At 47.9% G+C, this 27,785-nt stretch overlaps 1 protein-coding gene across 1 annotated transcript in view; it reads right to left on the reverse strand.

Annotated features, from left to right (window-relative positions):
• RHPN1 (rhophilin Rho GTPase binding protein 1) overlaps positions 1-27,785 on the reverse strand; it is a 444,327-nt gene that overhangs the window by 78,153 nt on the left and 338,389 nt on the right. Inside the window, exons 9-10 of the mRNA XM_085604772.1 lie at positions 27,205-27,361; positions 11,907-12,026 (exon numbers count right to left, since the gene is read on the reverse strand). Coding sequence (XP_085460898.1) covers positions 11,907-12,026; positions 27,205-27,361 — 277 coding nt within the window. The remainder of the gene's footprint in view (positions 1-11,906; positions 12,027-27,204; positions 27,362-27,785) is intronic.

The following is a 27,785-nucleotide window of genomic DNA, read 5'->3' on the forward strand; positions in this document are numbered from 1 at the left end:
TAAAGAAATAGTACTATCAGGGACATGTCCGTCAAGTATGCGGTCCTCGAGGGGCGAGGAAACAGGGATCTTGGTCCCCTCCCCGAAGACCGAGAGCAGGGCGTGTCGAACCTGGGCGTAGCGGAAGAACTCCCTGTCGGTCAGCTCGTATTCTGCCTGGAGCACCGCGAAAGTCCTGACCGCGCCCTTGTGCCACAGGTCTCCCACTTTGCTGATACCAATCGTGTCCCACTGGTCAAACCCCTTCGTGGTCCACAAGCTGCCCAGGCGGTCGGAGGCAAACAAGGGAGTAGCACATGTTAATCGCTCACTCCAGCCCATGGCCGCCGTGGCAGCCCTCCAGGTCCGCACAGCAATCTTAGTAGGACCCGTAAGGGTCCGGCCAGCCAGGCGGGAATAAAGTGCCCTGTTGTAGTTCCCGCCGGGAAGCAGGAACTTGTCCATCTCATACGCCGGATTCAAGCCGGGCGCATACGTGGCGTGGTTAATGGCAGATAGCTGCGAGGCCCAATAGTACCTGCGAATGTCAGGAAGCGCGATGCCCCCGTCATACCAGGGGAGAGTGAGCTTGGCAAGAGCAATACGCGCCCGCCCGTCCCACACCAGTCTCCTCTGCAGGCTCTCCACCTCCCGAAAGTAGGCCACTGGGATAACGTCGAAGGAGTTCTGGAGTGCATAGAGGAACCTGGGAAGGGACATCATTTTGAACAGCGCGGCCCGACCCAGCGGGGACAGGGGCAGCCTGCACCACCGGGCCGTGTCCTCCCGCAGTCGCCGAAGTGGACGCAGGAGATTCTGCTCATAGCGAGCCGCCGGGTCCAGCGAAACGTATATCCCCAGGTACTTAAAGCCGCTCAGAGATATTTGAATCGGGAGCCGAGGCGGCAGGAGAGGAGGACCACCAGAGATGGGATAAACGCAGGACTCAGACCAATTGATCGTGAGACCCGAATTGTTCCCAAAGGAGGTCAGAACGTCAAAGAGGACGTTGAGCGACTGCCGTGGTGAGGTGAGATACAGGAGAATGTCGTCCGCATACAGCGAGACCCGATCTTCAAAGCCCGGGCCCCACCGGATCCCTCTAAGCGAGGGCTCCCAACGGAGCCAGGCAGCGAGTGGCTCCAGGGCGAGAGCAAAAAGCAACGGGGACAACGGGCACCCCTGCCTCGTGCCCCTGCCAAGGGCAAAGGGCCGAGAGACCCGCCCATTCACCACCACTTGAGCCATGGGTCCCGTGTAAAGGAGCCTCACCCAGCCAATAAATCCCTCTCCAAAGCCGAATTTATCCAAGACGGCCCAGAGGAATGGCCACTCAATAGTGTCAAAGGCCATCGTGGCATCCAAAGAAACCAGCACGGCCGGTTCGGAGAGGAACTCCGCCCTGGCAAGGGCACCGTGAAGACGCCGCAAGTTAAGAGCGGTGTTGCGGTGCGGGATAAAGCCGCATTGGTCCGGATGTATAAGGTCGCACACGACACTCAACAATCGATTGGCCAGGACTTTCGCCAGGATTTTAGGCTCCGCATTGAGCAGTGAAATAGGCCGGTAAGAAGTACAGCGGTCTCGCGGCTTGCCCTCCTTGGGGATAACGACTATAGTGGCCAAGCGCTGGTCGGCCGGAAGGGAACCCGCCGCAAGAGAGTCGCGAAACATGCGGCTGAGGAAGGGCGCAAGCTTATCAGGACGCAATTTGTATAGTTCAATGGGCAGACCGTTAGGACCCATAGCCTTGCCCGAGCGAAGGGAACGAATCGCGGTCGCTATTTCATCCGACGACAAGGGGGCGTCCAGCCGCTCTCGGTCCTCAACGGACAGGCCGGGCAGAGCAATATCTCTCAGTAAGAGGCGAGAGTCATCCTCCTCCCTGTCAGTCACCGGGGAGTACACCGCCCGGAGGTGGTCGGCGAAACATTCCACAATCTCATCCGGCTCAGTCACACACACACCATCCGCAGCACGCAACTCGGGGACCACACGATTCACTCTCTCCTTTTTGTCCAGCCACGCAATCAACTTTCCCGCCTTGTCCCCCGCGTCATACAATCGGCCCTGCTGCTCCCTATACATAGTTTTGGCCGCGTCAGTGACCAGGGACCTATATTCGAACTGTTTCAGGCTAAGGGCATGTAGCCCGTCCGGAGTAACATTCGCCTCCAAGGCCGACTCCAGCCCCGAGATGTCAGTCTCCAGCTTCACCACCGCCCCGCTCCTAACCTTCTTGGCCACCACTATTTGGGCGAGGGCGTGTCCGCGTATCACAGTTTTAAAGGCTTCCCAAAGGGACAACGCAGACGACACCGACCCCTCGTTTTCACTGAAATATTGGTCCATGGCCTTAACCGGGCTGTCACGAGTCACAGGGTCCCGCAAGTACCAGGGGTTAATGGGCGCTATCCGCCCTGCGGACCGCGACCCGGTGTCAAAGAGAAGCCACAGCGGAGAATGGTCGGAGATACCACGCGCCAGGTGTCTGACCTCTCGAATCCTACCAGTCTGCGCCGCGGGCACAAGGAAGCAGCCCAACCCGGAGAGACTCCCACGCGCCCCCGAATGAAAGGTGAACTGACACTGGGCCGGATGCACCAGTCTCCAACCATCCACCAAGCCGAAGGTCCCCAACATCCCACCCAGCCATGACTGGGCAGCGGGGAGGGTCCTTGGTGGGTGACGATCCAGTTCACCCGAAACCACAGAATTAAAGTCCCCGCCCATGAGCAGGAGGCCGTCCGGAAGGTCAAGCAGCATTCGACCCAAGTCAATAAAGGTGGAGTTCTGGAGGCCCGGGGGGACGTAGACTGAAACCAGGGTAAGGGGCTGCCCCTCCCACCTCCCAATCAAACACACATAGCGCCCTCTGTCATCCGAGACTATCCTCGTGATCTCCACCGGAAGGGAGGTTCGCAGGAGAATGCCCACCCCCCTGGAGCCAGTTGTGAAACCAGAATGGGCTACGAGGCGGTATCCCCCCCTGTTCATCGCATGGCAGACATTGCCGACCAAATGCGTCTCCTGGAGAAACACCACATCAGGAGTCAAACGACGCAAATATTGCAGTACAACACCCCGCTTAATACGGTCCCCCAACCCATTGACGTTCCATGACATAAGCCTCAACCCGTCTCCCCCCATCCCCTCCAATAGATCAAGAGGCCCCCAGCCCGCCGCACAGTTCCCAAATATGGACAAAAATCAATACCTCGCCCTGTAAACAAAAAACACACAACAAAACAACCCCTCTTCCCCCCCAACCCCACCCCAAGTCCAACTCCCCCCACCCTGCACCCCTGCGGGCCAAAGACCCCCCCCAACTTGCAGTGTGCCTGTCGCCCCACTAACCCCATTCTACAAAAAGACCCCGGAGGAGGAAAGGGACCCGAACCCGCCCGCACCCCTCACGGGTCCTGGTAAGACACAGTATGCAAAAGAGTAAGACCCAACTGTACAGTGCAAAACCGCAAAAGCAAGGACCAAATGTCAGTCTAAGGGGACCCGTCACCTGCGGTGCCCCCAGAGGGCCCGGGCCGGCCACCCCCGTCCGGCAGCGAGTCCAGCCAGTCACTTGCGGCCACAGGAGAGTCAAAAAAGGCTGTCCGCTCTCCATGCTCCACTCGTAGTTTCGCCGGGTAGATCATCGAATACTTCAGGCCTAGCTCGCGGAGACGGCGCTTCACCCCTTGGAATCCCATCCGCTGTTTCTGGACCAGTTGTGTGAAGTCCGGATAAAAATTGATGGTCGAGTTCTCGTAGCGGACCGGGCCACGGGTCCGTGAAGCCTGCAGAATAGCGTCGCGGTCCCTGTAGTGGAACAGTTTAGCCACGATAGGCCTCGGGGGGGCCCCCGGCCGCGGCCGGCCGCCCGGCACTCGATGGGCCCGCTCCACGGCGAAGAATTTGCTTAGGCCAGCCGGGGACAGCTGTTGCATGATAAGTTCCTCGACCACGAGGTCCACCGGGCGGCTGTCGGAGGACTCCGGTACACCAATGATGCGGATGTTGTTGCGTCGGGCCCGTCCCTCGAAGTCCTCAAGCCGCCGGGCCATATGGTCGTTGACCACTCTAATGTCCCCAAGCGCGGCCCGCAGATCCGACACCTCCGCACCCAGGGTGGAGGTCCGTGCATCAAGGGCCTGGACCCTCTCGTTAGTTTTGGAGAGGTCGGCCCGAATCAGGGTGACATCGATCGCGACAGTGTCGATCTTACGGGCCAGGGCCTCATATTGCGTCGCGATGGTTTCCCTGATGCCCTCGATGGCGCCCATAATGTCCTGCAGGGAAGGTTCCGCAGAGACGGTCGTGCCTCCCCCTGCAGCATCCGGGGAGAGGCCAGCAGCGCCAGGGGACCCCCTGCCCTGGGTGTAGCGGTCCATGTTGTTGCTCTGGACCGGCCCCCCGCGCAGAGAAGCCTTGGTCTTGCGCCCCTCCGGACCCCCTTTGCCCGCCATGTGAGCGCAGTCTCTCAATGGGACCTCCGATCAAGAGGTGTGCGGGCGCCAGCAAAAGGACCACAAACTGTCGGTGTAGGGGTCGGAGGCGTCAGGCCCACCAGTAGCAGAGGGAAGCAAGCCTCGGGCAGAGGCCCAGGAGGCACCTCGCCACCCTGAGCACGCACGCCAGCTGATCTCCTGAAGGCCAAAACCGAAACCGAAAGTGCTGAATCGGCAACTGGCACCGCGCTGAGGCCGCTGTTGTTCAATTGCAGCCCGGCCCCACGGGTCACCTTCACCCCGGCCACCTCCGTCGGGTGGGTCCCAAAAGTTCCGACGACGACAACTCAGGATTCCCAGGTCCGATTAGAGTTTTAAAAAGAGATATAAGATCAGCTGGTCTTCATCTCCCAGATTCCATAAACCAAATCAGGATAGTCTCAGGATATATTCCGAGGAGCAGAAAGGGTCCGGGGAGCCCTGTGCTCACGCGACCATCTTGGATGCGCGCTAGGCTCCTCCTCATCTATGCATTCTTATACTTGATCTTACTGAATCAGACTTTTGCTGTGGTTTTCTTTGTCAATTCATAGTTGAAACTCTATGTCACAAACTAATCTCCTGGAACGTGAGGGGATTAAATTCTCCCATTAAGAGACAGAGTCTTAACTCATCTTGCCAAATTGAGTGCTGATATTGTTTTTCTTCAAGAAAAACATTTTAAGGAGGCTGAATCCTTGAAATTAAAAAAAGGGTTGGTAGGGGAAATCTTCTCTCAAGTGTACGGCAAACAAAATGGAGTTATGATATTGTGTCATAAATCCCTCCCAGTTAAGCTTATTTCACAAATTTCAGATGCGGATGGCAGATGGTTAATTGTTAAACTGTTACTGAGGGGTGTTCCAGTTTCTTTTCTTAATGTCTATGCCCCTACTAGGGGAGATGCTTCCTTTTGGCCCACTTTAGCTAAACAAATTTCTCAATGCATTGAGGACAATTTTATTTTAGCAGGCGATTGTAATCAAGTGTTAGACCCTTTTATAGATGAGAATTCCAAAGGATCCTTTGTTCCTAACAGGCCCCACAAATCATTCGTTCACAATATTACCCAACATAAACTTATAGATGCTTGGCGTCTATGCAATCCAGTCACCAGAGAATATACTTTTTACTCCCCGGTCCATCAAACTCAATCAAGGATTGATTATATATTTGTCTCCCACAATATATCACAATCCCTTTAGTATGCCGATATTGGCCCCATCCTTTTATCTGATCATGTCCCTGTTTCAATTGGGCTAGATATATTGCCCAGGGTTAATGCTACCAAAAGGTGGCGATTTAATAATACACTCCTCTTAGACCCAAAGTTTACCACCTAATTTACAGCCTTTTTTGATGATTACTTTGCGATAAATCAAAATAAGTCCTTATCTTTTTCTACTATATGGGACGCTTTCAAAGCTTCAGCTAGAGACTTCATCATTTGCTTTGTTGCAAAGAAACTGAAAAACGCGTGTAAACTTACCAAAGATCTCATCAACGACATTAAGAAACTGGAGCACTCCTATTATGTTTCACAATCACAAGAAAATCTAACAGCTCTTATAAAGGCTAAGTTACAATTTAACAAAAGCTCAACTGAAGATGCCTCTTTGTATCTTTTAAAATCTAGTGCAAAATTCTATGGTGGCAAGAACAAGGCAGGGAAAATATTAGCTAATTATTTAAAAGTTCGACAAACAAATTAAATATTGATTCTGTTTATGATAATCACTCCGTTTTAAAATTCAAGGACACCGAAATTTTAAATGAATTTTCTCTATTTTATCAGTCAATATATACCTCTGAAACACAACCATCTGATCACTCACTGTCACAGTTCTTCTCAAGTATCCAAAAACTCAATCATTTTCCATTGGATTTTTCTTCCTTAGAAGCAGAATTAACACAACAAGAACTCCTAAAATCTCTCCAAACCCTTAAGAAAGAGAAAGCACCCGGCCCAGATGGCTTAACTGTTGAGTTTTATCTTCATTTTTCTAAACTTCTTTAACCCAAATTGTACACCTTATTATGCTTTTTTTCACTCTGCGAATAGTTCCATAAGCTCCTTCTCAGAAGCACACATATGCCTTATTCCCAAGGAAGGTAAAGACTCTAAACATTGTAAAAATTACAGACCCATCTCCCTGGTTAACATGGATTATAAAATCTTTTGTAAAGCACTAGCCATACGCTTGGATTCCCATTTACCATCTTTGTTAGGGAACGAACCGTCTAGTTTTTGTTAAAGGACGGGTTATAACCGATAATACACGTTAGTTTTTCAATGTCTTATCCAAGTCTTCACATCTAAAACATTCTCTAGCAGTAATAGCATTGGATGCAGAAATAGCTTTTAATAGAGTTGAATGGAAATATTTATTCTATACCCTTAGATGGTTTGGTTTTGGCCCGAATTGTATAACTTTAGTATCTCTTCTTTACTCCAATCCCTGTGCTGCAGTTTGTGCTAATAGCTTGATTTCCTCCTTTTTAGGTCTCGCATACGCAGCGCGCATGCGCTGTGTAGGCAAAAAGACCTTTTGCAATCGCTTCGGCTTTTCAGCCGAAAACGTGCACGCGTTCCATTGCCTTCAATGGCAACGCATGCACGTGTGCTGATTGCCGTGTGGGAGCGAGCTTGACACCATATGTTTGTAATTAACTTACAAACACATGGTGCCCCTGGCTCGCTCCCGCAAGGGAAACGCTTTGTGTGCTGTCGCACTCCCGCTACCCCTCCCACTTTTAGCGGGAGGCACGCGCGCGCTTGTTTTCCCTTTCCCAACATCTGCCGATTTGTGTGACTGATATCCCCCTCCTCGTGATGCTGCACAGCCGATAGCCTGCCTGCGTGTCACGGGGTACACACAGAGAACGTTGCATTTTGTGACAAAATTGCATCCTGAGCATCTTTTTGAAGAGGAAAGCTGGGCTTGCTGAAGCACTCGGTGCAGCAGTAACCTTGAGAAAACAAATAAATAAACAATACTCACTAATTATAAACATGCTGGGTTTTTGCCCTACCATTGGGTTTTCTCTATCATTGAAATAAACCGTGATGCTCAATTGTCCCCCCCACTCCACCGCTCGGAATCCCGCTTTGACTGTCAGACTGAAGTACGGGACAGTAGGCCCCCAAGAGAAGGGGTTAGACTCACCACTGCAAACCTGACGCCTGTGGTATCTCTGGACTCATGGACACGACACGGCCTGACAGCGTGCCACACTGCCCATGCATTGTCATCTTCGATTACTGGGAACCCAGTGAACTACTTCTTCTGACAGCTCGATTCCCTTCATAACAGTTGCAATCATCAATAATGCATAAAAACACAGTCTACACTTGTTAACTAAAATAACAAGCAATTGCAATTCAACAGGTCTCGCGAGTTTCTGCTATTGGCATTGTAAATGACAATCGCTTTTATTTATCTTTTGGTTTTTGAAACAAATAAAATGCATTGTCATTCACAATGCCAATAGCTTAAACTCACATAAATGCGAGACCTGTTGCATTGCAAATGCTTGTTGAAATTAGGTAGAGGTGCTCGCCAAGGATGCCCCCTTTCTCCATTCTTATTCAATTTGGCCTTAAAACCTTTTTTGTCTAAATTACGTCAGAACCCAAACATATATGGTTTTCAAACTTCGAACGCCCATATTATACTTGCAGCCTATGCTGATGATATTCTACTCTTCATGTCAAAACCGGACAACTCCATTCCTGCTTTTTAGCAGAGGTGCAGTCATATTCCCTCATAACTGGTTATAAATTGAATAATGATAAGTGCGAAATTTTACCCCTGACCAAATACACTTTTAAAACGGAATTCAGTGCTTCTAAATTCACATGGGGCTCCCATCATATTAAGTATCTAGGTTTATACTTTACCTCCTCAATGTCGGACACAATAACACTATGCATGAATAAATGTATTAAAAAACTTTCAGAGTTAATTGCTAAATGGCACCCCTTACATTCATCCTGGTGGGGCCGTTTATACACTATAAAGATGATGCTAACACCCATAGTACTGTATACGATTTCCAATATTCCAATCCCTGTCACCGCTAACCTTTTTAAGAAAGTTAATTCCATCCTTTCCTCATTTTTGTGGAGTAATAAGGAACCTCGAATGTCTATTTTTAGGTTATCATGCCCCAAGATAGAGGGAGGAGTCAATTATCCTGATGTCCAAGCTTACCAGAAAGCTTTCCTTTTGCGCCAAGCTTCACTTTGGTTGCTTGACTCCATGGACGATTGCCCTCTATGTATGTCTATTGAACAACTCTTTTTATCCCCCTTTTCCTTTCATGAATACCTTTCCTTCTCACGTAAGCCACAATCCCTCTCTACCCCTATAATATTACATACCTCCAAACTCCTTGACTTTGCACCCCCTCCTACTCACCTTACTAGGGACTCTTACCTTGAATCAACGATTTGGCATAACAAGAATTTAACTATTCGAGGTAAACCCTTTTATTGGAAGACATGGAGACAAAAAGGATTAATATGGATTCACCAGCTATTTCTAAATTCAAATTTTATACCTTTTCACATACTTAGCCAATCTTTTAGTTTACCCTCCTCCTTTATCCACAAATATAACTTGCTTAAGTTAACGGTTATGGATGTATTCACTCAACTTCCCATTACACACGACACTCCTGCCATTTTAGATTCCTCTTCACAACTTTGTACTTTATTAAAAACAACACCTAAAGCATCCGCTATTTATAGATATTTACAAGATGCAGCTGTAGATAGACAAAAATCCAAAATAGAAGAGGCTTGGGAACGAGACTTTACGAGACTATACAACTGATTGGCCATTATCCATTTGGAAAAACATATGGATTAAGCTACGCTGGTCATCCAGGGCAGCCAACACAACGCAAACATTGTGTTTTTGTCTATAATAGACTCCGACTAACACCGGCTACTTTGAACTAAAGATTTCCAAATACACCAGATACGAGTTGGACGTGTATGGCATCAAAGGCTGATCTATTTCACATGTTATTTTCCTGTCCACCTGTTTGTACCTTCTGGCAACGAGTATGGGCTCAAATTAACCTGATCTTTGATACTAAGTTTTCTTTTTCCTTTACTCATGTTTTCCTGGGTAGTCTTTCTTCTGTCTGGGAGAATGCTGGATTCAATGTCAGGATTATTGATTTATTGTTAGCAATCGCTTTTCAGCAAATCACTATTAATTGGAAAGATTTAAAAAAATAATAATCCTATAAAGCATGGTGGTATGCTGTCTGCCATAATCATAGATTGGATACCACTTTTGTTTACCCCCTACGTATGGCAATGAAACGTTCGGACCTGTGGTCACCAGTTACAATGTACATTAATGCATGTGCCCAAAAATCTTCGAAACGTCTGCCATCCCAACAGGAAGTTTCAAAACCACCTTCATTCCCCTAACACTTTCCTAATATGTTTGTACTCTAATGACGTTCATATTTCATTTAGTTTGTTTGATTTTTACTCTCTGATTGATAAGTCCGATCCATATACTTTTATTGTAACAGTGTTATAACGCATTGTTGTGACCTTAATATTCTGTACCGTACACAGACAATCTTATCTCTTTAGTAAAACTTTTTTGAACTTAAAAAATGGGTATTGCAGACCGGTAATGACCACCTGGACCACCACTGTCCTTGATTAATTAAACATGATAAAACACTATTTAGCTGGCAGAAAGCTCTATCAGTTGAATGATTCCAACTGACAAACATGGAGATCTGAAGGTCCGGAGTTAGACTGCAGTTATGGCAGACTCAAGACTTCCATTCTTCAGGGGTTGGTTAACAGTGAAGTGTTATTTACAGTGCTTAGAAACCACAAGTGTAATATGAATAGCTCTATAAACTACATATTATTAAGGTTCAGACTCTAATTCGGTCCATGATTCTACAGTACACTATGCTGATGTCATGTTGAAAGACCTCCTCGCAACACTGTCTGTTTAGGACGTTTTAGCAAAGATGTACACATTCCTTCTTATTGGTATCTCAATGTCTCCAAGGAGAAGCGAGTTCGTCAAACCCTCCTGGAAAGGACACCTCAGTGCTGCAGCTCCTCAATCCCAATAAACCTTTTACGCTGGCCACACATAAGCCTTTTTTCACGGCTCCTGTTTATAGTGCACAGTGCTGTGCGAAGTGCTTCTGCAAGGGCTCCTCGAAGACTGATAGTACATCCCTATTTACTCAAACCTCCTAATTGTCAGCTACCAGGACAGTGCACTGAAGCACAGCGCTTCTATTTACAAAAGAGGGGCCACATGAAAAGGTCTGCAGCCGCATACAACCCATGATGGTGCAATGAGCATGGAAAGAATAGGTCCATCAAGGATCTATATGCAGTAGTATAGTTTTGAACTAGTTTGTAAATGAAAGAAATGTTTAAAACAAGGTGGACTCATTTGATATTTCACTTTATGCATACACTTTTGATCTAATGTACTTAAAGGAATGTACTATTTCGCAGAAGCCAGTTTACAAACATGTTGTTATTTATGGTACCCTCGGCTCCTGCTTGTGCCTTGATGCTTCTCTGGCCAAATCCTTCAGAACTGGGCTGGAGAGATTTTTCCTGTTAGTACGTTATCACTTGGAATGCAGTGCTTTCTTGGAAGAGGTTTCACATTTTAAGCTGCCATATATTGGGGGCGATAGATAATAATTATATTCTAGCTCGGTGGTACTCATTGTACGGCCCGTGGGCCGCTGGACCTTGCCTTGCGGTTTTACACTGAAGATGACTGCAGGAGCATACGTAGTGAATACGTATTAAATAGGTATTCACTACGTATGCTCCTGCGGCCATCTTCTGTGTTTACTACCGGCCTCTGTGACGTCAGGGCACCTTCGGAAAGCTTCCCAAAAGGCCCTTTCAAAGTCAGCTGTAAGCGCTTTCACAGCTGACTTTTTAAAAAGGCCTTTTGGAAAGCTTCCTGTTTGGACAGAGACAGATAGAGGCGACAGATGGAGGCAGAGAGACAGATGGAGGCAGAGCGACAGATGGAGGCAGAGCGACAGATGGAGGCAGAGCGACAGATGGAGGCAGAGCGACAGATGGAGGCAGAGGGACAGATTGAGAGAGAGAGAGATGGGGGGAGGGAGAGAGAGGGAGGGAGACTGAGATAGAGATGGCCTGTGTTCAACCTCATGGTCACAGTTTTTCTTTGCTCTAGCCCCGCCCCCCTCCCCCACTGACCCTGCCCCCACCGGTGTGGCCCTCCACCACAAACCACACTGTAAAATTGGCCCACGAGGAAAAGATTGTGAGTACCTATGTCTAGCTGAACAAGTCAGTTGCCCTTGAGGAGTCTGACACAACTTTCAGTTGTATTGACACCAATATCTGAGGACAAGCACCACATCCCACAGGAAGAGCAGAAAGGCGGTTACCTAGCTTACGGCGCTCTTCGGGGTCCTGCAGGGCCATGCTAAGCGTTGGACCTTCCGGTGCATTAACGTGGAACTGGAGAAAAGCCTTTTCAAACTCTGGAACTTCAGACTCAAATGCCACTGCAAAGAGAAAACAAAGAAGACAACGCAGTTAAGAAACAATGAATTTATGGGCACTTAACAGAGGTTGAACAAGTCTATCTCACTGTTCACTGGTCCGTTTTGGTTGTGGGAAAATTAGTGACGGTTCCCTTACCAGAACAATTCTGAATGTCTCTGGGATTAGGCATGCCATCAGTGTCTTTGTAGAAATACTTTGCCAAATTGAATCTAGCAGCACTTTCTCCCTCAGTCTGATATCTGCTAGGTAGGGCCTACTGTTCTGCTAACTAGGGCTTAATTTTCAATCTTTTGTTGGAGACGCTCATTATTCAGAAAGTGCGGAGGGCCATCCACCAGGCTTGAAAATTCTGAAGCAAATACTCACAGAGTTGACCAACTATCACCAACTAAATGAATCAAGGACAGAGCTAATTATTTTGGGAGGAAACTAAATTTGGCACTCCCGTCCCCGCTCGTTCCTTCCACCCACCCACCACCCGAGCCTGCAGGGCCCGAAGGCGCTCTAATGAGGAAGGGGTACAAAAGGGGGTGGTGATGGACGGAGAATCAGAACCAATCAAACACTCACACCCAGTCAACAGATCTGGGTTTGATCCATCACCGTTCTTTAGCCCACTCTGCCACCCCAGTTCAGACATGGCCATATGCAAATCAGTCTGACCCTGTGCCTCATGGGAACAGTCCAGCCCGAAGTGCCAAGCCATGCCTTCCCTGGACCGGAAACAAGATTCCTAGGACCGGTTTCTGGCATTTCAGCCGTCTTCAGCCAGGCTTGCTTGAATCCAGTGGCAAAGTGAACAAGGGACTCACGTCTGAGCATACCCTGCCAACTTATGGCGAACAAAGCGGTACAAAAGGGGGTGGTGATGGACGGAGAATCCGAACCAATCAAACACTCACACCCAGTCAACAGATCTGGGTTTGATCCATCACCGTTCTTTAGCCCACTCTGCCACCCCAGTTCAGACATGGCCATATGCAAATCAGTCTGACCCTGTGCCTCATGGGAACAGTCCAGCCCGAAGTGCCAAGCCATGCCTTCCCTGGACCGGAAACAAGATTCCTAGGACCGGTTTCTGGCATTTCAGCCGTCTTCAGCCAGGCTTGCTTGAATCCAGTGGCAAAGTGAACAAGGGACTCACGTCTGAGCATACCCTGCCAACTTATGGCGAACAAAGCGGTACAAAAGGGGGTGGTGATGGACGGAGAATCAGAACCAATCAAACACTCACACCCAGTCAACAGATCTGGGTTTGATCCATCACCGTTCTTTAGCCCACTCTGCCACCCCAGTTCAGACATGGCCATATGCAAATCAGTCTGACCCTGTGCCTCATGGGAACAGTCCAGCCCGAAGTGCCAAGCCATGCCTTCCCTGGACCGGAAACAAGATTCCTAGGACCGGTTTCTGGCATTTCAGCCGTCTTCAGCCAGGCTTGCTTGAATCCAGTGGCAAAGTGAACAAGGGACTCACGTCTGAGCATACCCTGCCAACTTATGGCGAACAAAGCGGTACAAAAGGGGGTGGTGATGGACGGAGAATCAGAACCAATCAAACACTCACACCCAGTCAACAGATCTGGGTTTGATCCATCACCGTTCTTTAGCCCACTCTGCCACCCCAGTTCAGACATGGCCATATGCAAATCAGTCTGACCCTGTGCCTCATGGGAACAGTCCAGCCCGAAGTGCCAAGCCATGCCTTCCCTGGACCGGAAACAAGATTCCTAGGACCGGTTTCTGGCATTTCAGCCGTCTTCAGCCAGGCTTGCTTGAATCCAGTGGCAAAGTGAACAAGGGACTCACGTCTGAGCATACCCTGCCAACTTATGGCGAACAAAGCGGTACAAAAGGGGGTGGTGATGGACGGAGAATCAGAACCAATCAAACACTCACACCCAGTCAACAGATCTGGGTTTGATCCATCACCGTTCTTTAGCCCACTCTGCCACCCCAGTTCAGACATGGCCATATGCAAATCAGTCTGACCCTGTGCCTCATGGGAACAGTCCAGCCCGAAGTGCCAAGCCATGCCTTCCCTGGACCGGAAACAAGATTCCTAGGACCGGTTTCTGGCATTTCAGCCGTCTTCAGCCAGGCTTGCTTGAATCCAGTGGCAAAGTGAACAAGGGACTCACGTCTGAGCATACCCTGCCAACTTATGGCGAACAAAGCGGTACAAAAGGGGGTGGTGATGGACGGAGAATCAGAACCAATCAAACACTCACACCCAGTCAACAGATCTGGGTTTGATCCATCACCGTTCTTTAGCCCACTCTGCCACCCCAGTTCAGACATGGCCATATGCAAATCAGTCTGACCCTGTGCCTCATGGGAACAGTCCAGCCCGAAGTGCCAAGCCATGCCTTCCCTGGACCGGAAACAAGATTCCTAGGACCGGTTTCTGGCATTTCAGCCGTCTTCAGCCAGGCTTGCTTGAATCCAGTGGCAAAGTGAACAAGGGACTCACGTCTGAGCATACCCTGCCAACTTATGGCGAACAAAGCGGTACAAAAGGGGGTGGTGATGGACGGAGAATCAGAACCAATCAAACACTCACACCCAGTCAACAGATCTGGGTTTGATCCATCACCGTTCTTTAGCCCACTCTGCCACCCCAGTTCAGACATGGCCATATGCAAATCAGTCTGACCCTGTGCCTCATGGGAACAGTCCAGCCTGAAATGCCAGAAACCGGTCCTAGGAAGCTTGTTTCCGGTCCAGGGAAGTCATGGCTTGGCAGTTCGGGCTGGACTGTTCCCATGAGGCACAGGGTCAGACTGATTTGCATATGGCCATGTCTGAACTGGGGTGGCAGAGTGGGCTAAAGAACGGTGATGGATCAAACCCAGATCTGTTGACTGGGTGTGAGTGTTTGATTGGTTCTGATGCTCCGTCCATCACCACCCCCTTTTGTACCGCTTTGTTCGCCATAAGTTGGCAGGGTATGCTCAGACGTGAGTCCCTTGCTCACTTTGCCACTGGATTCAAGCAAGCCTGGCTGAAGACGGCTGAAATGCCAGAAACCGGTCCTAGGAAGCTTGTTTCCGGTCCAGGAAAGTCATGGCTTGGCAGTTCGGGCTGGACTGTTCCCATGAGGCACAGGGTCAGACTGATTTGCATATGGCCATGTCTGAACTGGGGTGGCAGAGTGGGCTAAAGAACGGTGATGGATCAAACCCAGATCTGTTGACTGGGTGTGAGTGTTTGATTGGTTCTGATGCTCCGTCCATCACCACCCCCTTTTGTACCGCTAATGAGGAAGGGCCACTCAAATATGAGGTTCATGGGTGGATAAAATTCACGTAGTTGGGTGGGAGTCGATCCGGATTCCGGATACTCTGGGAGGCATGGAGACCGCCTAGGTGCAGGCTCTACCGCAGAGTCCCTCAAGACTGTCTGCTCGGAGGACATGCCATTAGAAATTGTACGCCTTTGAAATAAAGAAAAGGGCTAATTTAGTTACCAGTCTTCAAACATAAATCAATTATGGATTACACTGGCTTCTGATTCAAATCAGATACTCTTCGGATTCGAGAAAAAGAGTGCATTTGAGGAAGTCAGACCTCAGTTTTTGGCTGTCTACATCCACTCTATAGCCTTGAGGAAGACCCGCCATGACACCCATGAAATAACCTTTCGTCAGGGTCGAAACATCAGCGTTACTAACTTGATGGCTCAGTAATATCGAGTCTCTTGGTTCTGAATATAATACATTCTGGCGCACTACCGGAGACATTGATTATACTTGAACTGACCCCCCCTTTGTAATCAAACTGTAATCTCTATTGTGAATATTTGTACATATTTTATCTGAACTTGTATATATTGCATCCACCTCGCAAACGTTCACTGAGCACTTATTTCACTGTACTATCCGTCACTGTTATATATTGACAGCCTGAGAAACCTAGTTTAAGGAATATGCTACTTACCAGTATGAATCTGTTCTTGGCATGTAGAGCTGCAGATCTATACACTGTGCATAGATCGCCATCTGGTGTTGGGCCCGGATGTTTGCAGTTTGTTTTTCCTCTTGGAAAGTCTTTGGAAGTCACGAGTTCGGTGACTCCTCCTCTGGTTCGTATTGCGCATGGGCTTCCGCTCCATCCTCAGATTGTTTTTCGCCAGCAGGGAAAGATGGAGCGTAGTAATAACAGTAAAGAAACCCATGTGTATTGTATCTAAATAAGATAAGGCTGGAACGGATACAGGTAGCCGTGGAGGCGGGTGGGCGTGTATAGATCTGCAGCTCTACATGCCAAGAACAGATGCATACTGGTAAGTAGCATATTCCGTTCGAGGCATATGAGCTGCAGATTATACACTGTGCATAGATTACATAGCAGTACCCAACCCTAGCGGCGACCACCGGTATCCGTTGCAGTTGTTTGAAACAGTGTTTTTAGTACAGCTTGGCCCACACTAGCTTGTTGCTTGGTTTGCACATCTACACAGTAATGTTTTGTGAAGGTGTGCGGTGTTGACCATGTCGCTGCCTTGCAGATGTCATCTAGTGGTATGTTCCCTAGGAAAGCCATAGAAGCCCCCATCTTCCTTGTAGAGTGGGCTTTAGGGGGAACCGATAGCGTTCGTTTTGCTTTGTGATAGCAAATCTGTATGCATTTCACAATCCACCTAGCTATCCCGGATTTAGAAATAGGGTTGCCTTTATGTGGTGGGGAGAAGGAAACAAATAGCTGTTTGGTTTTCCTGAAAGGTTGTGTTCTCTGGATGTTATAAAGTAAAGCCCTTTTAACGTCCAGTGTGTGTAAGGCTCTTTCCGCAACTGTTTGGGGTTGCGAGAAAAAGACTGGTAATTCTACCGACTGGTTTAAATGGAATGGAGAAATCACTTTGGGTAGAAATTTGGGATTGGTGCGGAGTACAACCTTGTTGTGATGCATCTGAAGAAAAGGTTCTTGTATAGTGAGTGCCTGTATTTCACTAACTCTTCTGAGGGAAGTGATAGCCACTAGAAAAGCTGTTTTCCATGTGAGAAATTGCAGCTCACACTTATGTAATGGTTCGAAAGGGGGTCCCATTAACCGTGTGAGAACTACATTCAAGTTCCAAACAGGTGAGGGTGGCACTCTGGGTGGAATCACTCTCTTGAGGCCTTCCATAAAGGCCTTGATGTCAGGTACTTTGAAAAGTGAGAGGTGCTGCCTATTTTGTAAATAGGCCGCAATTGCCGCGAGGTGTAACCGAATGGAAGTATATGCTAGGTTACACCTTTGCAAATGGAGTAAATAACATATAATGTGTTGTATGGATACATTTAAAGGATTGATTGTGTTGTTGTGGCAGTAAACAACAAATCTTTTCCACTTTGCTGCATAGCACGCCCTAGTAGTAGGGCGCCTAGCTTCCTTGATAATGTCCATGCAATCAGGGGGAAGGTTAAGGTATCCAAATTCTAGGACCTCAGGAGCCAGATCGCAAGGTTGAGTTGAGCTGGGTCGGGGTGCCTGATCTCTCCATGGTTCTGTGTTAGGAGGCATGGCGAGAGGCGTAGCTTTTGGTGTGGTACTACTGAGAGTTCCAGCAGTGTGGTGTACCACGGTTGCCTGGCCCATGTTGGAGCTACCAGGATCAGAGTTAGGGAATGCTGCTGTAGCTTTCGCACCACTAATGGAATTAGTGGGAGAGGTGGAAAGGCGTATGCAAATTTGTTTGACCAGTTCATCCATATCGCATTGCCTTCGGACAATGGGTGTGGATATCTGGCGGCGAAGCTTGGGCATTTTTTGTTTTCGTGGGTGGCGAATAGGTCTATATGTGGATGCCCCCACTTCTGAAAGAACGGGTGAAGAACTTGTGGGTGAAGTTCCCACTCGTGGATCTGCGGTGTCTGCCTGCTCAGCAGATCTGCCACGGTGTTTTGTACCCCTGGGACGTGTTGGGCTAGGAGGAAAATCTTTTGCGGAATTGCCCATCTCCATATGCTCTGTGCTAACAGAGAGCTGTGGAGAGTGTGTACCCCCCTGTTTTTGAATGTAGTACATGGCAGTCATGTTGTCTGTGCGAATGAGGACTGTCTTGCCTGAGATGTGCGCCTGGAAGGATTTCAGGGCGAGGAAGATCGCCAGTAACTCCAGATGGTTGATGTGGAGTAACTTCTGTTGCGGTGTCCACGTGCCCTGTGCTGTGAGATGTAACAGATGAGCTCCCCAGCCGGAGAGCGATGCATCTGCTGTTAGGATTATTTGTGGGACCGGGTCCAGGAACGGTCGACCTCTGGAAAGGTTTGTGGTGTTCCACCACTGCAGAGAGCCATGGGTGCGACCGTCTACCAACACCAGATCTGTCAGTTTTCCCTGGGCCTGGTTCCACTGGCGCGCCAAGCACTCTTGGAGTGGACTCATTTGGAGTCTTGCATGGGGCACTATAAAGATGCAAGAGGCCATCATTCCTATGAGCTGCATAAACACTCTTGCTGGGAGAGAGTGTTGAGATAGGAATTTTTGACGCAGCGCCTGTATTTTTGCAATCCTGGCAGGATTGGGATAGGCTATGGCTTTGGAGGTGTCTATGGTGGCACCGAGATACTGTTTTGTGTGTGAGGGTACCAGGTGGGATTTTTGATGGTTCACCGTGAAACCTAGCTGGTGAAGTAGTTGTACCGTAGCAGCAGTATGTTGCACACATTGTTGGTAGGACGTGGCTTTTATCAGCCAATCGTCTAGATAAGGGAAGACGTGAATGTGCTCTCTTCTGAGGTGTGCAGCCACTACTGCGAGGCACTTGGTGAACACCCTTGGTGCTGTTGTTACCCCGAACGGGAGCACCTTGAACTGGTAGTGTTGTCCGTGTACCACAAACCTGAGGTACTTTCTGTGAGATTGGTGTACTGGGATGCGAAAGTAGGCGTCTTTCAAGTCCAGAGTGGTGAGAAAATCGTTCTGGGAGAGAAGTGGAAGAACCTGTTGGAGGGTTACCATGTGAAAATGGTCCGAATGAATGTAGGTGTTTAGAGGTCTGAGATCTAAGATAGGTCTTAGGGTCTCGTCTGTTTTTGGAATTAGAAAGTACAGGGAGTAGACCCCTAAATTTTGTTGATTTATGGGGACCTGCTCTATTGCTCCTTTTTGCAGGAGGGAGATCACCTCTTGTGTTAGTAGCGCAGTATGTTCTTGCGACATAGGGCGGTGCCTGGGTGGAATGTTGGGGGGTGTTGATGTTAATTCTAGGCAATACCCTGACTGAATAATATGCGTCACCCATTTGTCTGAGGTGATTGTCTCCCAGACGTGAAGGAAATGCCGAAGTCTGCCTCCGACCGGAGTGGAATGGTCTGGAGGGAGCGGGGGAAAGTCATTGGGCGGGAGGTGTGGCAGAGCGGGCGATATTGGTTTTGCCTCTGCCCTTATTATTATTGCCTCTGTATCCGCCTCTTTGATAACCTTTATTGAAGGTAGACTGAGGGGGGGATTTATAGGACGTGGATGCACCATCCGATGAGTAGCCTCTTCCCGTGCCCCGAAAGGAAGAACGGCGAAAGGAGCGTCTGGGAGTCTGTGTTTGTAGGGCTCCCATAGATTTCGCCGTGTCTGTATCTTTCTTAATTTTTTCCAGGGCTTCATCTACTTTAGGGCCAAATAGATGGTCTTGGTCGAACGGGTGATTTAGTATAGAGGCTTGAACCTCTGGTTTATACCCTGAAACCCTGAGCCAGGCATGGCGACGGAGAAGAACACTGGTGTTTATGGCCCTGGAGGCTGTATCTGCCGCATCTAGGGCACATCGTATTGAGGTATTGGTTATTGTTTTCCCCTCTTGAATAAGTTCATTAGCCCTAGTCTTGTACTTTTCAGGGAGATGGTGCATGATGGATTCTAGCTCATCCTAGTGCGCCCTGTCATACCGGGCCAACAGTGCTTGCATATTGGCAATACGCCATATATTGGCCACTTGTGACGCAGTGCGCTACCCTGACGCATCTAGGAGCTTGGACTCTTTGTCTGGTGGGGGCGCTTCGCCTGACGCCTGAGAATTTGAGCGCTTCCTGGCTGTAGATACCACTAGGGAATCTAATGGTGCAGGGCCCTTAATGTAAGAAGGGTCTGTTGGGGCGGCTTTGTACTTCTTTTCTATTCGAGGGTTGAGGACCCTGGCCCTGACTGGGTCTTTGAAAACCTCAGGGGCATGTTTAATTACGCCCTTTAACATAGGTAGAATGGCAGTGGACCTATGTGTATCATCGAAAGTGTCTAGTAGGAAGTCCTCCTCCACTGGGTCGGTATGTAACTCCACCCCGTGGTAGTGTGCCGCCCGTTGTAACAAGTGGTGAAAACCCAAGGAATCTTCAGGAGGGGATGGCCTAGATGGGTAAAGGTTATCCTGTGGGACATCTGGGATGTCCGGATTGTTATAATCATCCCATGGGTCTGGGGATCCAGTAGGGGGTGGGATCTTGTGGCACATCTGCCGGATCATAGTAAGGGTCCCCCAAATCGTCTGGGACAGGGGACAAGGTGGGGGAACGATGAGGTGGAGGGGGTGGAGGTGGAGGTGGAGAGGGTGGAGGAGGTAAAGGAGGTGGGGAAGGCACCCTGAAAGGAGAGGTAGCAATGTCCTTTCTCTTTGGAGTGGGAGGTGGAGCCGGCTTGTCCAAGTGTCTCTTTTTCGAAGACGATGTCAAGTGTCCGGTCTTTGGATCCTTGGTGAGGGTTTTCTGAAAGGGATCCGGTGTGAAAAGCTCCTCTGACACTGGTTGATCGGTGGGCGCCGACTGTTTCGGGGCCGACGGCTTCTTAGGTTTGTCGGAGCCGTGCTTCCTGGGAACGTCCGGTTTTTTGGTCGGTGCCGAAGGGGATTTCGGCACGGGAGTGTCGGTGCCGAGGGTCTTGTGATGTTTGGTCGGCACCGGAGCAGGTTTCGGCACCGAAGACTTTGGTGCCGGGTTCGGTGTGGAGGTGGAGGCCGATTTTTTCTTTGGTGCCGAAGTGTGTTTGTCGGCACCGGTGGCCGGCTGGCTCGAGCCCGAGCTGCCGGAAGGCTTAGAAGACTTCTTTACCGGGCCTGAAGGTGGGGTGTGAGAAGCCGTGTCCTTGGTCTTGCCTAGGCCCGGAGGCGAAGGTGTGACCGAAGCCTTTTTCGGGATCGGCGGGGGAGGGGGAATTGTACTCACGACCCGCTGCGCCGGGGTGATGTCCTCCACATCTGAGTCGTCGGCCTCGGAAGCGCTGACTAGGTCGTCGTCCTCCTGTTCGATGTCCTGCTGTCCCGGAGCTTCGACGTCGTCCCCGAAGATGTCGACTGGAGCGGAGGTCGAGGAGTGTGCCATGTTGCGTCTAGCCCGTCGATCTCAAATGGTCTTTTTTTGAGCGAAAAGACTTGCAGGCGGGACAGTCTCGGGCCTTGTGTTCTGGGGAGAGGCAGAGGTTGCACACCTCATGGAGATCGGTGTGGGGAAACTTGGACCCACATCGAGGGCACTTCTTGAAGGGAGTTCTTTCCATCAGCCGAGACCGGAGCCGGAATAGGCCCGAAGGCCACCGTCGACCACCGGAATCGAAGAAGTGCCGAAGAGAAGATGAATAAGATGATTTATATCTTGGAAGAAACTCGATGAGCGAGGATTTGTGCGTCGATCGGTGAACTGGGAAGTTCGGAACCGGAGCGCGAAGTTTTACATCCGAGCCCGATGGCGGTAAAAAACAATCTGAGGATGGAGCCGAAGCCCATGCGCAATACGAACCAGAGGAGGAGTCACCGAACTTGTGACTTCCAAAGACTTTCCAAGAGGAAAAACAAACTGCAAACATCCGGGCCCAACACTAGATGGCGATCTATGCACAGTGTATAATCTGCAGCTCATATGCCTCGAACATAAAGATTCTGATTGAACTCAGTACACATGAAGTGGTTTTCGCATGTGTTCCTATTGGGTACTATTGAAAATAATATAATACTGTGAAGAAATCGGTCCTACACCCTACAGAACCACTGTAGCTTTTTTGTCTACCACAGAGTTAGGCCTCGAGTGTCGACGGTGCTTCTTCTCGTCGGATAACTTCGACTGACGTAGCGAAGTTGAAGATCTCTTCAACTTTTTCCTCTTCTTGTATCAGTGGGACTTCTCTGATTTGCTGGGCGACATTGACTGTGACAACGAGCGCTTGGAGTGGTTCAGCGACGGATCTCGACTGCGGCATTGAGAACCACGAGGGACCACTCACTCAAGGCCTTGGGGTGCATGACATAGCAATCAATGCAGGTCTTGGCATCATGGTCGCACTCCAACCCCCTCAGACGCACCTCAAGTTTGGGTCTGTCACCCACATCTGTCGGTGACAGGTGCCACAGGGCTTGAAACCAGTCTTCCTAGTGACAACCCCTGATGCAACAGGAAACAAAGTCTCGAAAACTATTGACAAAATGCTGAAAAAAGGTCAGTCAAAAAACACTGGGGGTAGCTCTTCTCCAGGTCTGTGCAGACTGGCGTGGGGAAAAAAAACCTGACATTCGCACGATGGGATGGCACCTATAAAGGAACCGCACACGTTTACGAAGAACTATGGTCTTGACAGTTAGGTCCATTGAGACTGACATTTTGCCCATTCAGTCCTACAGGGCTTTCTCCTGGGAGGTATTGCTTGGGTATGTATTATAAGAAAAAGAATCAGTGGCTACAAGCCTTCGGTAATTCCTTTTTAGGTACAGATTATCTAGCTGCAGATTCCTTACCGAACCACCCATCCTCCCCACTCTGCAAACTGATTCAGAGTAAAGGGATTTCCCCTATCAAAGGCCCTTGTTTGATGCACCTGGTGTCAGTGTTCTTCATGGCTTTGTGCTCCTGGCGTGGAAAGTCACGAAAAAAAATGGATGTCAGCGAACTGGGGTGACACCTATATAGGCACCACACACATCATTTACGGAGTGGACGGCGCTGATTCCTTACCATAGAATATTCCCCAGATGCCAGACTTGATCTGGAAATTTTTCCAGAGCAGTACCCCTGCATGCCAGTAGGTGGCTTCATTCGGCTCTTTATGGTGTCATTGGCATCGTCCGTGACAGAAGTGACGTGAGCGGTGCCCATAGGCAACACCCCAACGAGCTGACTTCAGTTTCTTTTCGTGACTTTCCACAACAGGACATACATATTGACCCCATTGCACTGTCCGATCATACTCCAATATCCTTGACACTTAAAGTTTCTGGAAAGAAGAGACTACAGGGTCCTGGAGGCCGTATAAGAAAATCATTTAACACCCCACTCATTTTAAGCCACTCACTGCAGACCTAGTGCACTACTTACATAATGACGACACTGGGAAGGTGGAGACGGCAACCTTACAGGAGACATTAAAAACTGTGAATTGATTGAGATTTCTGCAGATGACTACCAACTAGGACAGGACAACTGGACACGACTACAGGATTAAGTCAAGGAATTAGAAACTGCACAAATAATACACTGGAGACCCCAGAATCTGGAGAGCCCTGGACAAGGCAAGAAAACAACTTAAAAGACTAGATGTTGACAGAGCAGAGTATGTTATCCTACGCTTTAAACGTAAATCCTACCTAGAGGGCAACAGAAACGGAAAACTGCTAGCGCACCACCTACGCGTTAAAATAAATGCGGACAGTGTTCACACTATAGCTAGCTAGAATGGTACCAATATCACTAGGGATGATCAGGTACCGAATGCATTTCAGAGTGTCTACAATCAATTATAGTCTACCCAAGACTCTGGCGATTTCTTGGCATACTCAGAAAAGGGTACAGGTAACTAAACTCACTCGAACACAGGCAGAAGTACAAGAAACACCTATTGAACTATCCAAGGTAATCTCTGCTATAGGTTGCTTAAAACCTTGAAAATCCCCCTTTCCAGACGGCTTAACGTCACTATTTTAGAAGACTTTCTGCTACACCCTGGACCCTACACTCACCAGGCTTTTTAACTTCTTTGCTGATAAAGGACGCTCAAAAATTCCATGCTTGAAGCCTCCATTACAGATTTGCCTAAACCAGGAAAAGTGGCTCTAACATAACATAACAGGTGTATTTGTAAAGCGCACGTTCACCCCAGCAACGGGGTATCTTGGCACTGAAATAACAGATGTATATTGTTACCAAACTCAATGGTACTCATTTTATCGACCTCAAATGGATGAAAGGCTGAGTGGACCCGCCGGGATTTTGAACCTGTGACCATGAGGTCGAACACAGGCCCCTGCAGTGGATGCATTAGTCCACTGAGCCACCAGACCCGGCATAACAGACCTAATGACATCACTCTCAGAATTTATACAGGAAATGCAGCATTTTGGGGATATCTCAAGGTTTAAAGTCATCCTCTCCAAATCCTAAATAATGAAATGACTGTATCTAAAGCACACCAAGATCAGTTGCAGGCTCAATACCCGAATACTTGGTCCACGGCCTACCTTGACTACTTGGGGATACAACTATATTCCTTCCTAGGCCAACCCCCTCTTCAGTCCAATAGTGCCAGCCAGATGGCCTGGGAGGTGGAGATAGGGAGACCCCTAACGCACAAAGAATGGGAGGACATATTTTATACAGCACACCATGCAGCAGCCAACATGTTGGGCATTGAAACAGCAGTTAAGATTGTTTCATACTGGTACTGGACACATGCCACAAAACAAAAGTGTCTATCATCTGTTTGGGCTTTTAACGTTGGCATGACTGTATCCCATGTAGTGATCCCCACTCCATCAGCTGCCTGTCTCTGCAGTGCAGTCAGAGTATCACCTTGAGCAGCAGACCATTTTTGTAGTTTCCTCTGCTATGCATCAACAGAGGGTGTGCCCGAGTCTCCTTTGAGAACCTAGCTACTTGCCATTTGGCCAATAGTCATGCAAAATAAGCAAACTTGTTTGCCATCTTTGCCACCTTTACCCTTTTATACAGTCCTTGGATATTGGCCTCCATGATGAGAGTATATCTTCTGCCTGTCATACTCCAAACCAAGCTCTAAACTGCATCCGAGAACAGAGCAAGCGCCGGACATTTCCAAAACATATGATTTATGTCTGCTGCAGTTTGACGGCATCTTGGGCCCATATCAGATACAGAATGATAGGTTTTATGCAACTTGCTAAGGCTTAAGTATGTCCTATGGAGTATTTTAAATTGAATTAATTTGAACACATTGCTCGCTACCTTTGAGGGTTACCAGACTATGCTGGACTATTTTTAAGTTTAATGCTTTTACCTACATCTCTTTCCCAGAGGTTCATTGGGGAAATATCTATCTTAGGTTGATACGTAAGGCTACGATACCGAGCTGTGATACCTTTTCATAACCCGCCATGTGTCAATTTGGTCTGCAAGGTATTGTATATAGCACATGCAATCTTGCCCTCTTTCCAAACCAACTTAACCTGCCTTGTCGTTGCTCCATGTGTCAGGAACTTACCCACTGGGAGTTGCTTGTCATCTTAGTTCCTCAAACACATAGACCAACTTCGCATCTGTACAATAAGGACATTGCTCCCAACAATATTTGGCTGTGCTTGTACTTAACCATATAGAGCTGAACCTTATTACCCAGATTCAGCACCATTGACAGTAGTTTTTCTATTGTTGTGGGGCTCACCAAATATATAATTTCCCCAAGTTTCAAATTTCCCTGCCACTCCCTGAAGCTGGCCAGCTATGTAATAGTTCTCATTATAAGGGGGAGCGCATCCTCCCTCAAGGACTGGTAATTGTAATTTTTGCAGTGCCACCTTGTTCTTATCACCTCCCCGAGTCAGATCCAGTAGTATCACCTTAAGAGCCTTCAAAACGTTACCCGGCAAAGCCACTGGTATATTCACAAAGAAATAAATAAAACTAGGCCAATCCCTTTGGAAAAAGCTAACTACCCATTTCGAACAATGACAACTCGGTCCAAATTTTGATGCAATTGATGAAGTGGCAGGGGGACAGAGGGATATCCAATCCAAGGAGATCTCATCTTGGCATAGACTATTTATCATAAGGCAGGCTGAAAAAATATTAAACTGCTCATGAGAAAAAATGGAAGGCCAAAGCAGTTTTTTTTTTTAATATACTTGCAATGAAACATCTAAAAAACATTCATTTACCTTTACCAATAGGCTAAATCAGAAATTTGAGGCTATAGGAAACTAGAAAAAATTACCTCTGGAAGGGCCCTCAATTAAACGTTTAAATGAACCAGGGCATGGGATGTTATTGTTAAATTCCCTCACTGAGGAATAGCAAAGGGTTGTTACCTCATGTCACTTCGACATCATTGCCGATCAAAAAGAAAAGGCTCAAATATTCTGTTTTTAAACCCAATTGAATCTCATACAAAACCCAAACCATACTTTCTATGCAACAGACCAGCAGTTCTTAACCTTTTCACTTCAGTTGACCCTCACTGAAGCTCTCCTGGAAGTTGTGGACCCTGACCTAGGCAAATTCTCTGATTTTAACCAAACAAAACACATACAATTACAGAAAAAATATACATCAAACAAAAACACAAATGATGAAATATTTTCTGTAATTCACAACAGAAAAATTGAAATTTGAATGGGAAGGCTTGAGATTTTCACAATTTAGCTGTATTTGTAAAAGACAAAGCAATATGTTAAACTTTGGCATAGCACTTGTCTTTTTTTGTTAAGGCATCCTCTCATTTTGTCAGCGCATTATAGTGCTTCTCCTGAGCCATCAATCTATTCTTCGGATTGCTCTGCTCCCACAAGCTAAGGGTATCGACCCAATTTCTAGCCTCCAATTTCAAATGCCTTCACTCTTACAGAGCGTTATATTTTACATTTAGCCTTTTTATGTGTATATACCTTATAAGTCAATGAAGAATATTTAATATGCTAAACAGTTTCAGACCCGCTGTGGACCACAGGTTAAGAATCACTGCAGTAGATCTATTTAACACAGATTAAGAGTTCTTCTTGCTGCTTACAGGCAATTTAATAGGAAACACAAAATGGACAGTGTTCTGTTTTATGGAGCTCTGCATACTGGAGCTCAGCCTTTTTCTACATACTCAGTTTAACAGGTTAACAAAATGAAGGACAGGGGAGATTTGCCCTGGTGGTCTCCATTCTGGTAAAGTGGGACAATAAGAAGTAAACCCTAGGTCTTTTGTTTACAATTTAGACACCTGACCACATCCCTTCCAATGTGCTTATTTTTTTTAAGGCTACTCACTGTAATGGTCACAAAAGGTAATGGCTGCATGATAGTGGGACAAGGCCTTAAAATGCTCCGCCTTAACTTGAACCATGGTAGTCCAGGAGAATGGCACGTAATCCTTCACTGGAGGCTGTGTCATCATCTGGCAGACTAAGGAGTAGGCTTCTTCCACCTGTAGAAAAACAAAAGCATACAAAATTAAACCAAGGAATCCGTTGGACATTGCCGAGGGCCATCATTTCCCTCAAATAATCCCTATATTCCTTAGTTCTGGACTAGCAATACAAAATACAAATCTAGCCTACTGGTTGTCACCACAGCAAGTGTCCAATTAAGGTCTTGACCTTATGTGGTCATACCCAATGACAAAGCTAATGCGAGACATTTTAGTAATTATTTCTGATACCTTTGCCTCTCATATTGAAGTAAATTTGTGGAGTCTATGAATTTTGTTGATTCTTTCTAATAATGTGTTCAGACTTTTTTTTGAATACCAAGAATGAAATAATCAGGGGTTACATTTTAAAATCAGTGCAAAGCAAACGTGCAAAAAGTGGTTCAGTAAGGTTTAAAATTGGCAGTCTGCAGTCACAGTG

The sequence above is a fragment of the Triturus cristatus genome, chromosome 5_1 (genome assembly GCF_964204655.1).
Source record: "Triturus cristatus chromosome 5_1, aTriCri1.1, whole genome shotgun sequence".
Taxonomy (NCBI): domain Eukaryota; kingdom Metazoa; phylum Chordata; class Amphibia; order Caudata; family Salamandridae; genus Triturus; species Triturus cristatus.